This window comes from Bactrocera neohumeralis, chromosome 4 (genome assembly GCF_024586455.1).
Source record: "Bactrocera neohumeralis isolate Rockhampton chromosome 4, APGP_CSIRO_Bneo_wtdbg2-racon-allhic-juicebox.fasta_v2, whole genome shotgun sequence".
In the NCBI taxonomy this organism is placed as follows: Eukaryota; Metazoa; Arthropoda; class Insecta; order Diptera; family Tephritidae; genus Bactrocera; species Bactrocera neohumeralis.
The window spans coordinates 30,623,465-30,638,299 of NC_065921.1; the positions used below are offsets into that span (position 1 = coordinate 30,623,465).

Below are 14,835 nucleotides of genomic sequence, written 5' to 3' on the forward strand. Positions count from 1 at the left end.
TCAAAATTCGATAAATCGATGTTTTGGATATGTTCAATTCCATTTCCATGAATTTCAATGATGATTTCGGCTGATTTTTGATGAATTTACGCATTGTTTCGATGGAATTTCCGGTGATCACGGATTTTGATTGGCCCGCATGTTGATCGTCGTTTATGTCCTCACGACCACTTTGTAAACGTTGAAACCACTCGTACACTCTGCTGCGGGATAGGCAATTATCGCCATAAACTTGTTTCATCAATTGAAACGTTTCGGTAAAAGTTTTACCAATTTTAAAACAAAATTTAATGTTGGCTCTTTGTTCGAAGCTCATTTTCGCATCGATAACACAAACATACTGACACTTAAAACGCAATAACTTCACTTCCAATCAATGAAATGTCATGAAATTCTCACTGGACAATCGATAAAGATAGCAGATTCTAACGCATCAGTCGACATATAGATGGCGCCTCCAGGGGGCGCTAGATTCAAAAAGTCCTGTTTACTTTGGAACGCTCTTGTATGCAATAAATCTTACTGTAATTAAGAAAAAATCTCTTTCTCATAACAGTAGATCCACTAGCCTAAAATGTATTAAATCAGGGCAATAGGGGAAGCCTAGTCCCCATTTACCACAAATAATTGAATTTTCATAAATCGTCTTAACTTTATACTTTACAAGTTTGTATAATCTACATAAAATGATTTTCATGACTTTTGACTGAGTTAATAGATACTCAATTTGATGCAATCCTTTCACGATTTCGTCGAACAATGAATGTTGAATTCTTTCGTATCCCGGTTGTATTTTGTTTTTTTTTTTATAGTAGGGGGAAGCATTGAAAGCCGAAGTGCGGAACTTTAATCCGCTAAACCTAACCTACTCCCAGCTCAAGACTCTCCCACGGAACCACCGGCTAAGTATTACTTCGTGGGAGGGACAAGACATTTACGTCTCCTCTATTGCGCGGACTGACGGACGCCTAGTCTGTTGAAAAGATCTCAGTTTGGTGAAAGCATTCGCTGACAGCTTTCCATTTATCCGTAAATCCGTATTCCGTAAAACTACCATCGAGTGTGGTTTTTAGCTTTTCCCTTGCATTCGAAAATCGAGGGCAACAAAATAATACATGTTCAGTCTTCTATATACTCTGTACACGTCGGACAGTTCGGACTAATGTTATTGTGGAATCTGAAAAGGTAGCTTCTAAAGCATCCATGTACACTAAGTATTTGTGTCAGATGGAAATCTAGGTCCCCATGTCGTCTGTCTATCCACGAGTGGATGTCCGGTATAAGTCGGTGGGTCCACCGCCCTTTGGATGAGGAATTCCACCGCTCCTGCCACATTTTAGTGCTCTTGTTTCTCTTCTGTCGTTGCCGATACTGTTTTAGGCGATGATAGCTGATATAATCGCTTGGTCTCATCTCCCTGGATGTCAATGGGTAGCATACTGGATAATACTTCAACAGCGTCGGTTGATATAGTCCGGAAAGCACTTATTAATCGAATTGGTCATCATTCTCGATAGGGCATTATTAATTTTGTTTGACTTCGCGGAAGAATACTCCAAGTGTTCGTTAAATTTTAATTTGGAGTCTAACATTACTCCCAGATATTTCAATTGCGGCTGCGAAGTAATCTTGCACTCCCCTATGGTAAGCTCTATTCGTTCTTCTATCTTCCTAGTGTTTATGAGTAAAACTTCTGATTTTTCCTCCGCCAGTTTCAGACTCACAGAAGAGAACCATTGGCGTAGACTATTTAAGCACTCATTACATTTATTTCTCAGGTCGGCTAATTGTTTGGCGACTGCTACCACCATGAGGTCGTCCGCATAACCTACCAGTTTCACGTCTGTTGGTTGTTGTCTTTTTAGCACCCCGTCATACATAAGGTTCCATAATAGTGGGCCTAACACTGAGCCTTGGGGTACTCCACTCGAGATAGATTAGCTCTTGGTTCCTTCGTCCGTATCAAAAATCAGCCTTCTATGCTTAAAATAACTCGTTATTATGTTTATGAGGTATTCAGGGGCATTTTGTCGAGTTGAACGCATTCTTGACATCCAAGGTAATCAGCGCGCAGTACTTTTTGTGCCACCTTTCCATCTGTTTTAATGATTGCCCGCTTCACTTACCATTTGTTCGCTTTCTTTATTTTAAAATAAAAAAACTCGGGATTCACACTTGTTTCTTAACAATATATTTTAAATGTAACACTCGACTTGTAGGTGTTCTCACAATCGAATCAACCCTGGATTTGTGGGTTTTCCCTTTTTTTTGAACATATATAAATGCACTTAACTCAATTTCAATTTAAAATAAACTTCAATAGCTGACTTCAAAAGTATGGAGATGGATCGAGCTGGAGCGCTACGTAGCGGTGGCTGACAAGCGACGTGAAATCAAAAAGGCGGACGAATCAGTACTGGCTGTGCAAGGCTGACCCTTTTTTAAGTGGAGTGGTGTGGTGTGTGTTTGAGTGTGTGGATCCTGAGCTCTCGCGTGTGAGTGGTGTTGATGTGGAGTGTGGTGATGTCGAGGTGAGTGTGGTGAGTGTGGGTGTTAGTGATGGGTGTAGGTGTGGTATGAGGCAGGCGACTAAAGCTCATTTAGCCACCATCTTTTGCCACTTACTGCACATTTCGCAGTATCAACGACTTCTCGTAGTGCGTCAATAGTGGATCTCCTTTTTATAAAGCCGTATTGTCTCTCCGATAATTCGCCGGATTTTTGGATTGCTAGTTCCAAGCGGTTTCTTAGAAAGCTTTCGTACACTTTCCCAATCGTGTCGAGTATGCAAAGAAGTCGATATGATGAAGGTTCTTCTGGCGGCTTTTTTGGCTTTGGGAGTAGAACCAGGCGCTGTATCTTCCATGGATCGGGGAACACCTTTTCTAATATACACGCATTGTACATGTTAACAAATAAACTGGGTCTAAGAGTTATGGCTTCTTTAAGGGCTCTATTTGGTATACTATCTATTCTAGGCACTTTAGAGTTTTTGATTTTTTTTTCGCAATAGCCAAAAGTTCGTCTTCTGTCCTGCGCATAGTTGAGTTGCATGCTGCAACTAGTTCCTTCTGCACAGCGGATACTATGTGGGTGGCCAATTATAGCCATATGGTCGCTATTTGTGTAAATATCTGATACCTTCCACTTAATATGTCTGCTAAGCGTGTTGTTAGCAAACACTAGGTCTATTATAGAACCCTTATTACCCTTTTGAAACGTATTTTTTATGCCATTGTTTAGAATCGTGAGGTTTGTTTGACTCAAAAATTCTAGAATGACCAGTAGACCATGCGTTAAAATCACCTTCTTTTATTATTGGCGATTTGTTTCTGGTCTCTAAAGACAGCTCCAGGAGAAATTCTTCAAATTCGCTAATTGTTGCGCTAGGACGAGCATATCAGCTTACAAAATATATACCTTGTATCTTCGCCCATGTAAAGCCGTTATGGACTTCTTTGGAGCGGGATAAGAAAGCTTGTTCTCTGCAGGCCCATATTGCTGCCTTGTCACTTCTATCCTTACTCCAAGTGCTTTCCGAACGCTGTCTATATGGCTCGCTTAGGAAGGCGACATCTATGTTCTCTTCTTGAACTGTTTGTTTTAGCAGATCTTGTGTTGCAGCGCAGTGATTAAGGTTTAGCTGTAATAACCTCGTTTTTTCATTGTTTTCATCATTTGTACGTGTTTCGGTCAGGTCATACTTAAGACGGAGTGCTCTCCTTTGCAAAGCATATAGCTCGGGGCATTTTTGCACACCTTTGCTAAGTGCCCTGCAGCTCCGCGTCGTGTACAGAGGGCAGACCGGTCAGTCTGACTAACACATTTGTGTGCCATATGACCCAGTTGGAAACACCGGACGACACTCTCGGAGACGACAGATAGACCACCCTCTCTTCACTTTGCCCAATTTTAGTGCAGCTTTAGCGTCCTGAGCACGCAGACAAATAAGAGCTTTTTGTGTGCCACTTCGGGTTTTTCTCATACTTTTGACGCTTGATTTCTCCAGGTTTTGGAACCCACACTCTTTTTTTAGTGGCTCGCAGTTTTCTCCCGGTGTTGTAATTTCGTCTAAGTCCTTACACTATTGTAACGTTATGGGTTTTTGGCTGTATCAGCGCCATTTCCCCCACCGCTCCCTCTAAGACGGTTTGAAATGATTCGGCTCTCTTCTCTGTCTGATTTTTCAACTCGATCAGTAGGTCTCCTTTCATCGTCTTCCGTATGTAGGTCACGTTTGATCCCAACTCTTCAAGACCGCTGTCGCTTTTTATCTTCCGGAGAATATGAGCATAAGACGCACCTTCCTTTTTGGTAATTATGCTGGCGTCCGGTTTCGTTCTAATTTTCTTCTGAATCGGTTTCTTCTTTTTCACAACCTTCACCCATTCTTCACCTGCGCTATGTTGACCTGTAATATTTCTCTGTATTACTTTCGTGGGCTCACTGGTAATTTGTTGCACCTTCTCAGTAGCTTTTTTTTTGTTTTTTCGTGGGGGGCAGGTCTCCCGATGCTTCACGCAGCCGCTTAAGAGTATTCATCTCTTCAAAAATATGAGATAGCTTTACGTGCCTTTGACCAGCCATCATATTTTCCAACTCTTTAATTTTACAACCCAGCTTGTTAAAATGGTCCGAGGTTTCATTATTTAGTGAATTCTCTTCACTTCTGCTTGCTCGGTCAGCAGTTTCAACACTAAATGTTGATCCAGCAGCGGTGGATTCCTCATTTCTGCCGTTAGGAGGCGTTCTCAAAATTTTAGAATTCCTCCGAAAAGGATTCTCTGGTGTACGCCCCATACTATTCTCAGATGCCATACCTCAATGAGAAAATAGTCTGCGTACACCGGTCAATCAGTATGTTCAATCCCTACCGCTTAAACCTTACTTATATTTTCAATGGTTGACAACGCCTAACCCAAAAGCAAAACGACAAGGTAGAAAACGAAAACGGAGAACAGCTGATTAATCAAATAAAAACGGCTTATTATCCACTTGAATCCTCTGGGTTTCCGGTAAGTATCAAGACAAAATATAGTGTGCTGTCACTGTGGAAACTGGGATTATTCCGCGAATTCCTTTGTGTTTGATTTGCGATTTGCCATTTTAGTTCAAACGTATTCCCTTTCCTGTGAAAATTCCATTCGAAATGACAATCAACAGGACAAAAGGACAGTCGCATAGTGTAGGGAATAAATTTGGAAATGCTATGTTTTTCACACTGCCAGATATACGTGGCGTGCTCACGAGTTGGAAACCCATCTTTTATGTACACCGGAACAGAAATCAAGAAATGTTGTTTATCAAGCTGCGTTATATTGAAACAATGTAAAAAATCGCAAATAAATGATTTGTAACACAATATAAATTCAACTTTCTTTTCATTTCAAACACACATAATTTCACGCAGGACAACGACTGCGGGGTCAGCTAGTATACATATATAAAAGATCAGGACTGTCTGTCTGTCCGTCCGTCTGAAACTAGGTATGTGGATTCCTTAGTACAAAAAAATTCGTAGATGGGCGTAATCTGACCACAGCCACGCCCACAAATTGCCATTAACCGAAAACATATAAAGTACCATAATTAAGCACTAAATTATGATATAAAACTGCAAGGTAGTACAGAGGATCGCAGTAGCAAGGGGCACCTGTGAGCATAAACTTTAAAAAAATGGGTTCGTACCGCCCTCTAATAAGTTGAATGTACATATCTCCTCCTAAGCCACTTAAGCTACAATAACCAAATTTGCCCAATGTTACAAGGTGTGTTCGAAAATGAGCGTCGAACAAAGAGCCAAAATTAAATTTTGTTTTAAAATTGGTAAAATTTTTAACGAAACGTTTCAATTGATGAAACAAGTTTATGGCGATGATTGGCTATCCCGTAGCAGAGTGCTCGGGTTTCAACGTTTTCAAAGGGGTCGTGAGGACATAAATGACAATCAACCTGTGGGCCAATCAAAATCCATGATCACCGGAAATTCCATCGAAACTGTGCGCGAATTCATCAAAAATCAGCCGAAATCATCATTGAAATTTATGTAAATGGAATTGAACATCTTCAAAATATCGATTTATCGCATTTTGACCGAACATTTGGGCTTACGAAAGGTGTGTGCACGGTTTGTTCCGCACCAATTGACTGACGACCAAAAATTGCTCAGAATCCAACATTCGATCGACGCTTGTGACCGATTATTTGACCAAAAATCACATTTTAACCATTAATCACTCCCCGTATTCACCTGATATGGCACCGTGTGACTTTTTCGGTGAAATGCATTTGCCCATGAAAGGAAAGAGTTATGCTGACATAGAGGCCATTCAAAAGGGTAAAACACTAACACTTAACACTTACCGATCCAAACGGGGTTAGATCGCCGAAAGAACAGCCCTCGGTCGGATGAAATCCGAGTCAATTCCGGTGCGTAGAACCGGCACTCGTTCGACATGCTTTTGAACCGTGCAAAAAGGAGACTATTTGGAATAAAATAAATTGATTTTGCTAAAAAAACCATTTGTTCGGTTTTTTTAAGTCCTGTTTACTTTGGAACCCACCTTGTATAAAAACTCCTACCGACAGTGTGAAAAAGAATGAAATCGGAAGAAAGCCCTGTTCACTCCCCATATAGCGGTACTGTTAAAAACTACTAAAAGCGCTATAAATCAACAACTAAATACGCCAGAGACATTTAATTTTACCTATGAGATGGTATGAGAATGCTTTATGGAAGCCGGTGTGAAAATTGGACGATGGACGTGGCACCGCCTACGTTTTGGTGGAATTCCATATGTCGGGATACGACCAACCGATTTCGACAAAATTTAGTATGTGGCATTCTTCTTACATTCTTATGTCACATTGTAGTAATGAATTTTAAATTCCACTTGATTCGTTCAGTTTCCAATACACAAATCAAGAAACAAATAATATTTATTAATAATAATTTGCACGAATAATGTCTTTAATGTCCCGGTTCCTATAGTTGACTTTTGATCGAAAATTTCGGTCAATGTGAGGGATATGTAATTAGAATTAAAGGATAGTCTTTTTCTGATAGTTGTAAGTCTATGTATCAAAAATGGGTTACATAGGGCCAAGACTTTCATTAGCCCCCATATACCTGATATAAAGAGTTTCGAACTTCCGGCTGACTTTGCACCGCATATATTGGCCAATATGTTGAATGAGATAACGTATTTTACTCATAACAGTGTACCTTTGTGCCTAAAATAAACAAAATTGGGCTAAAACTTGACAAATCCCCTATATAACTAAGATCAACTAATATCAGGATTTTCGAACATCCGGCTGAATTTACTCTATATGATTGGTTTTTTAGTATGTGCGAAGGTCTGGCAGCCAGTGCTCCTTTTTTTCGTGTAAAAATAATTGTATTATTTTTTTCACATTTATAAATAAATTTAAATTAGTATGTGACATGTTAATAGTATGTGGTATTGGGATATTTATATACTGATTTTAAAGATATAATGTTTTTTTTCGTTTTTCTACTAAATCTTATGTGTCTGTCAGTATAAGAGTATTTTATATGCATACATAAAATTGCTTGGATTTCGATCCTCCGGTTGACGTTTTACTCCTTAAAGTATTTCCTGGCTTTGATTTTTGCAAATTGCAAAAGTATAAAATGTTCGGTCGCACCCGAACGTAGCCCTTCCTTATTTGTTGAATATAAAATTACTACTTGTTTATTAAAAAGCTTTGTCAACACTTGAAAATATTTCTTCGAGCTTGGCTCTTACAAATTACAAGAGCTTTTTCAATTATACCCATTCATTGCCCTTCCTTAGGTGCTTAATTTAGTATTTGAAGTCAGGACTCCTATCATTGCAGTAAGATATACCTTGCTAAGAGCAAATAATTCAATTGACCTGGCGAGACCAGGGTAATCCATCCTAATGGGTTTTTAGTGAGGTGCCATTTTTTACAATCCAGGTACCCAAACTAGTCTAATATGGAACTATAAGTAACTTGATGCTATTGCTAATTTGGTCTTACACTGTACAGTCAGCGAGCTCATGCCCTGTATTGCGGATCAAGTATACGTATCAGAGTGAATGTACAATATTTTGCAAAATTTGAAAATATTTCCTTTCCACTGAGCATTGCAAAATGTGACAGAATAAAATATTGGGCTGCACACGAGCTTAGTCTTCCATTACCTATTTATATTAAATTTTTCGCAAAATGCCATTATTTCATTTAAAAGTTGAAATTATATAATACTTGCTGAACACATTTGTATATTAATATTTTTTAGTTCCTTTCTCTTATGTGTTAATGCATGTGAGCCCGATATTATGCCTTCTAATTTATTGCACAAGACATGTGACTTACTTTGTTTAATTTTACCTATGCCTTCAACTAACGTTTTACTATATGCATTTTTAGTATTATCATTTTACAGACTTCGCGATGCAGCTTAATGCTATCAACCCAATTGCAACGCATCCTTTGTGTAACACCGATTCAAGACTGCGCCCAGATATACGATATCTCGAAGAAGGTGATGTAACAGCCGCATCAGCTCAAAAAAACAGATTGGAAGAAAAACAGCGTGGTGCGGAACTATCACGGAAAGGACAAAATAATGACCCATGGCAGCCCCGGTATATGATTATAACTATAAATTGCATGTTATATGGTATATTAGGGTGATTCATTTACATTTTTTTGAAATTTTAGTTTTTTTATTTGTGAAGAAAAAAAACCTGTCAGTACTGAATCGTGGCTTTAAGTACTTCCTTTTGTTGTAAGAAATAAAATTGTAGAATAAAAGATCTATACGCTAGTGTTATAAAAGAAATTGGATTATAATCGCGTCCACTGCCCATATAACGGGTTTGTTAAAAACTATTAAAAGCGCAACAAATCAATTAATAAATACGCTAGTGTCATCATATCATAGTATGACAAGGCTTAATACAGGGCGGGGTCAAAATTTGATGATGGGCATAATCGAAAATTGCCAAAATCGGACTATAACTGTTCAAGCTCCCAGAAACCGAATATGTTAACCACAGTTCATTCATTTTAGCGCAAATATCGACCAGTCTGTGAGATAGGTTATTGAAATTCGGAGCAAATCTTTCGTTTAGAAGTTTACTATAAAACCAGCCTTCACTCATTTTCTTCTAAAATATGCGAAAGGCGTGAAAAATCAAAAAGAAAGTGCTTAAAGTCAAAATTAAGAGCTCAAATATTCAGGTTTTTTTTTAATTCTCATGTGCCCGCAAAGAAATAAAAATAAGTTTTAAATGAAACACCCTAAATATATGTATATATGTATATATTTATATTTTATTTAATATATGTTTTATTCTATAGTTCTATGCCGCAATTAAATAGATTTGAATTGAATTTTGATTTTATTGATGGTCGAGTGTCTGTCAGTCCGTTTCATAATGGTCTAAGTCGAGTCATAACTTATAACCTTCAGATACCAAATATGTAGATCTTAGTGCCTATCACTGACTTTTTACTGAATATAGTGATCAATTTCTATGACATAACTGAACCTTTTCATAAAAATGGGTATACTTGGGCCATATATTTCCATTGCCCCCATATACTCAACATACGGATTTTCAAAGTTCCGGTGACTCTATACCATATAAATGGGTAAATAGTTAAGTTATCTTTCCTGGTAACATCATGTCGGCAGGCCAAAAAATGGTCAAACCGGGTCAATACTTACCCTAGTCTCCACATACCTAAATAAAAACCTTTTCGAACTTCCGATAGACTATACATATACCGCATATATCGGTCAATAAACTTGAACGTACGTCATAATTAAATTCAGAAAGAATATATTCCAAATAGCATTGTATCGTTCTGATTACTCAATATGTGTAATATTTTAATGAAATTAAATAAGTTTTGTGAAAATGAAAAAAAATCGGATTATAATCCCACCCACTCGACAAATCAATAAGTAAGTGCGCTAAAGTCATTAAATTTTACATCCAAAATGGTACGACAAGGCTCAATACGAGGCGGTTTCCAAATTTGATGATGGTTGTGGCACCGCATGACCCAAACTTGTCAAAATCAGACTAAAACTCTACATGCTCCCAGGTATCGAATATGTTGACCCCAGTTAATACAGCAAGCAAAATATCGGAGCAAATAATTTCCTGTTAACAGTATGCCCGTAGTCTGTTCGCTTAGAAGGTTGTATGAAGGAGGTAAATATGTAAATTGTATTCTTAGACTTGAATTAATGAAGAAATCAGTGTCTTCATTCATAAAAATATGCGCCGTATAGCGACAACTTTGCATTTTTTTGTTGTTCATGGGATCAGAGTCCCATACTTTTGAACACTGATTCTTATGTAAAATTTAACGAAGAATCGAATGGGAAAGTCAGTTTGGAAAAAAAGTTGGTGAAAAAGCACAAAAAATGGGATTTTTGGAAAAAAAATATTTTTTTTGGTTTTTGAGAGACAACTTTGAATTTTTTTTGCTGTTCATGGGATCAGAGTCCCATACTTTTGAACACTGATTCTTATGTAAAATTTAACGAGAATCGAATGGGAAAAAGTCAATTTGGAAAAAAAATTGGTGAAAAAGCACAAAAAACGGGATTTTTGAAAAAAAAAATGTTTTTTTTTTGGATTTTTAAAATTTTTTGGATTTTGAAAATATTTTTATCAGAAAGCTGAGATTTTTTTACATAAAATTGGATAACTGCAAAATTTTTTTCACTCAATTTTGAAGTCGTTAAAAAATAAAAGAAATAGTCATTTTTTTGTTTGATCTCAATTTGAATTGCGCGCCAAAAAACAATGGAGCAACTTTGACCACTAAAAAGTTTACAGATATTCTTATTTTGGTCTATATTATAATATTCTAAAGTTTCGTCAAAATCGGAGAACCACGGGTACAAAACCATGTCGCCAATTGATGGAATGGCCCATATATAATACATAACCCCATTTCTAACTCTATTACTTTTAGGTAATACATACAAGCGTTAGGTGGAAAAAATTATTACACTCTGTAGGAACTCGTTGCAAGGGTATAAAACAAAGGCAATAATAAAAAAGATAATTTTATCACATCAGCTTTCCAACCTTTAAGATAATATCAATAATTGTCTGCATTTAATCATATTATTTAGAATTACCGTTTCAATTGATCTCATATGATATCTTTCATCTTAAATTATTATTCCTTCTCATATTGCTAATATATGTATGTTAGTTGAAAATTTAAGATTTTAATGTTTGATCATTATTTTTCATATTTTTCAGATGGTTCAAATTCGATGTCAATCCTTTAACAAAACATGAAGATTGGATGTACACTGGAGGTTATTGGGAAAGAAGCCATGAAACTACATCCCAAATTTTTTAATGAAATTTGTAAAATTGTGTACTTGTACTTGTGTAAAACTGTTACTATCGAATAAAACTTGTTTTGTTTAAAAGAAATTAAAGGACAGATACGCAGCTCCAATAATAATTGTGTAGTAGCTGGGACAAACCACGTCAAGTGATCCAGGGAAATTTCGCAAAATCACCTATTTTACAAATTAGCAGTTCATTAAGAGGGGGACCAGACGCATACCCCTTGATATATAAATATTTCGTCAAAATTCTTTTTTTTTGTTATAGTTATTGAAGGTTGAAATTTAGAGCACGATAAAGTTGTAAAATCGGTGAAATTTTGTGAAGTCAAAGAAAATGTTAGTGCTATATTATAAATATTTTTTCATGCTCTATGTTGAAAAATGTTCTATTTCAAATATACATATTGAACATACATACGTACATATATACATAAATAAACACATAAAAAATATTATGACACACGCACACACATGTATTGCATTGTATAGTTAAAAACAACCCCATGTGATGCGCCATACATACACATATATTTAATTAGATAAGTAAGATTTCAAAAATAGTATAAAAAGCTTACAAATATCAAAATAAAATTAGAATGAAAGATTTCTCAGCTTGAATACGGTCTTTATTTTTCCCCACCAGCGTTAAGGACTTAAAGATTCTCATTTGAGTTGAAAGCTTGATCATACAAATCAAACAGTTTGATATTAAAATTTAAACATTTGGTCCTTCGAGCTGGATAAGTAGCTCGAGCCAAAATTGTAAGATCTGTATGAATAAAATACAGGCAATATCAAGGACTTGGTCCTAACTTGGCAAGAGAGTTGTGACAGATGTAAAAGTCTATATAATGGCAATATTTTTTTTTTTAATTTTCATTGGTAAGGTGTTTTACGTGGCGGGTCCCAAACCCAGCGCACAACCCTGCGGAGGGGATGTTTCGACTTCTCACTTAAGCTCGCCTTCAAGCGGATGTTCTTAGGCTACCCAGAGGATACTTGGTCAAAGACCGGAAGTCGTGAGCTCCTTGAGTCATATGTAAAAGAATCGTTTCTGGCCTCTCCCAAGTGAATGGCGATCAGAGAACTTTCCTCACTTGCGTGAACTTCTACACATGGCTCCATCCTCCTAAACCCCCAAAGGTGATCTAGTGACCGATGCCCAGAGCATACTTAAATTATGGAGGAAACGCTTCTCCACCCTGCTGAATGGCAGTGAACATACAACATCAGGAGAAGGCGAACCCCAATCGATGACGATAGAGCAGACGTACCATCGCCCGACCATGAAGAAGTTCGAATAGCAATTACCCGTCTGAAGAACAAAAAGTAGCGGGGCCGATGGATTGCCGCCCGAGCTATTCAAACACGGCGGCGAAGAACTGATAAGGAGCATGCATCAGCTTCTTTGTAACATATGGTCGGACGAAAGCATGCCCAACGATTGGAATTTAAGTGTGCTCTGCCCAATCCACAAAAAAGGAGACCCCACAATCTGCGTCAACTACCGTGGGATAAGCCTCCTCAACATCGCGTAAAAGGTTCTATCGAGCATATTGTGTAAAAGATCAAAGCCCACCGTCAACAAACTGATTAGACCTTATTAGTGTGGCCTTAGACCTGGCAAGACAACAACCGACCAAATATTCACCATGTGCCGAATTTTGGAAAAGACCCGTGAAAGGAGAATCGACACACACCCCCTCTGCGTCGATTTCAAAGCTGGTTTCGATAGCACTAAAAAGAACTCCCTTTATGCCGCGATGTCTGAATTTGGTATCCCCACAAACCTAATACGACTGTGTAAACTGAGGTTGAGCAACACGAAAAGCTCCGTCAGGATAGGGAAGGACCTCTCCGAGCCGTTCGATACCAAACGAGGTTTCAGACAAGGCGACTCCTTATCGTGCACAAACAGACAGTCGTCGCGATCGCGACTTGGCTCTCACGTCAGGCGTCACTCAATGTCAGCCTGGAAATCCAACGCAGGATAACTCTTGCCAACAGGTGCTACTTCGGACTAAGTAGGCAATTGAGGAGTAAAGTCCTCTCTCGACGAACAAAAACCAAACTGTATAAGTCATTAAAATTCCCGTCCTACTATATGGTGCAGAGGCTTGGACGATGACAACAACTGAAGAGTCGACGTTGCGAGTTTTCGAGAGAAAAGTTCTGCGAAAGATTTATGGTCCTTTACGCGTTGGCCACGGCGAATATCGCATTCGATGGAACGATGAGCTGTACGAGATATGACGACATTGGCATAGTTCAGCGAATTAAAAGACAGCGGCTACGTTGGCTAGGTCATGTTGTCGGAATGGACGAAAACACTCCAGCCTTGAAAGTATTCGACGCAGTTCCCGCCTGGGAAGCAGAGAAAGAGGAAGACCTCCACAATGTAAACATATGTGATAAAACTGTATTGGTGTTGTTGCCACTTGTAAAAATTCATTTTAGTTACAATTGGGAATTCTTTCTCAAGTTGTGTGCTTTTATACGTATATATGCGCAGTTCTATATATCTACATATATAAAAAATAAAAGATACTTGTAACCATAATATATATTTTCCTTATACATATTGCAGTTCAATTTAATGAAAATTTTTATATAAATACATACACATTTGGATATTTTACCAAAATATTTTAGGAATAAAGTTTTTTTTCTATAATTGTTTTATTAAATTTTAAAGATCTAAATTGCCTCTGGAAATGTATTAAAATAATAATACACACATCCAGTAAAAATATATTTGTGCGGTATGGCATGTTTAATTGAGATTGGCTAAGCACACAAATAGAATACAAACGCTAATACTAGGTGTGTGCTATGCGCTTATTTGTGCATATGTGTTGGAAGAACAGTGCTTCATTAACTGAAGTTTTTATAATTTAAATATGCAGAAATATTATCAGCGCGTGAAAACAGTGTCCAAAATTTAAAAAGAAAAATTCATTGATTAATTTGGAAGCAGCTGGAACTTTAACCAAAGAACATCTTATTTTAAGAAACTTAAAATTGTAACGCAATCTTACATTTGTTACCCACAGTGCAACTTCCCATATATGCGCGCGCTCTCATTTGTAAACATGGAGTGGTAAAATATGCCCACCTTTGGCTTATCGAATGCAACATATGCCATACAAATTTGTATGTTAGCTATTGTATGCAATGAACTGTCACTGCCAGTCGGCGCTACGGTTTTTCAAGAAAATGGTCCTTTGCGTATTGGTCACGGCGAATATCGCAATCGAAGGAACGATGAGCTGTAAGAGCTGTTCAGCGAATACAGCGACTACGCTGGCTAGGTCATGTCGTCCGAATGGACGAAAACACTCCAGCTCTAAAAGTATTCGACGCAGCAACCGCCGTGGAAGCAAAGAAAGAGAAAGTGACTTCGCTTGGAATTTCAAATTGGCGGCGAAAAGAAAGAACGACTTGCGCGC

The 14,835-nt window shown here is 37.7% G+C and overlaps 1 protein-coding gene across 2 annotated transcripts in view; it reads left to right on the plus strand.

Moving 5' to 3' along the window:
* LOC126756575 (oxysterol-binding protein-related protein 1) overlaps positions 1–12,004 on the plus strand; it is a 36,451-nt gene extending 24,447 nt beyond the window's left edge. For both annotated transcript variants that reach the window (XM_050469761.1, XM_050469762.1), the window contains exons 8-9: positions 8,422–8,639; positions 11,289–12,004. In XM_050469761.1, coding sequence (XP_050325718.1) covers positions 8,422–8,639; positions 11,289–11,391 — 321 coding nt within the window. In that variant the 3' untranslated portion in view covers positions 11,392–12,004. The remainder of the gene's footprint in view (positions 1–8,421; positions 8,640–11,288) is intronic.
* Positions 12,005–14,835: the final 2,831 nt, after the last annotated feature.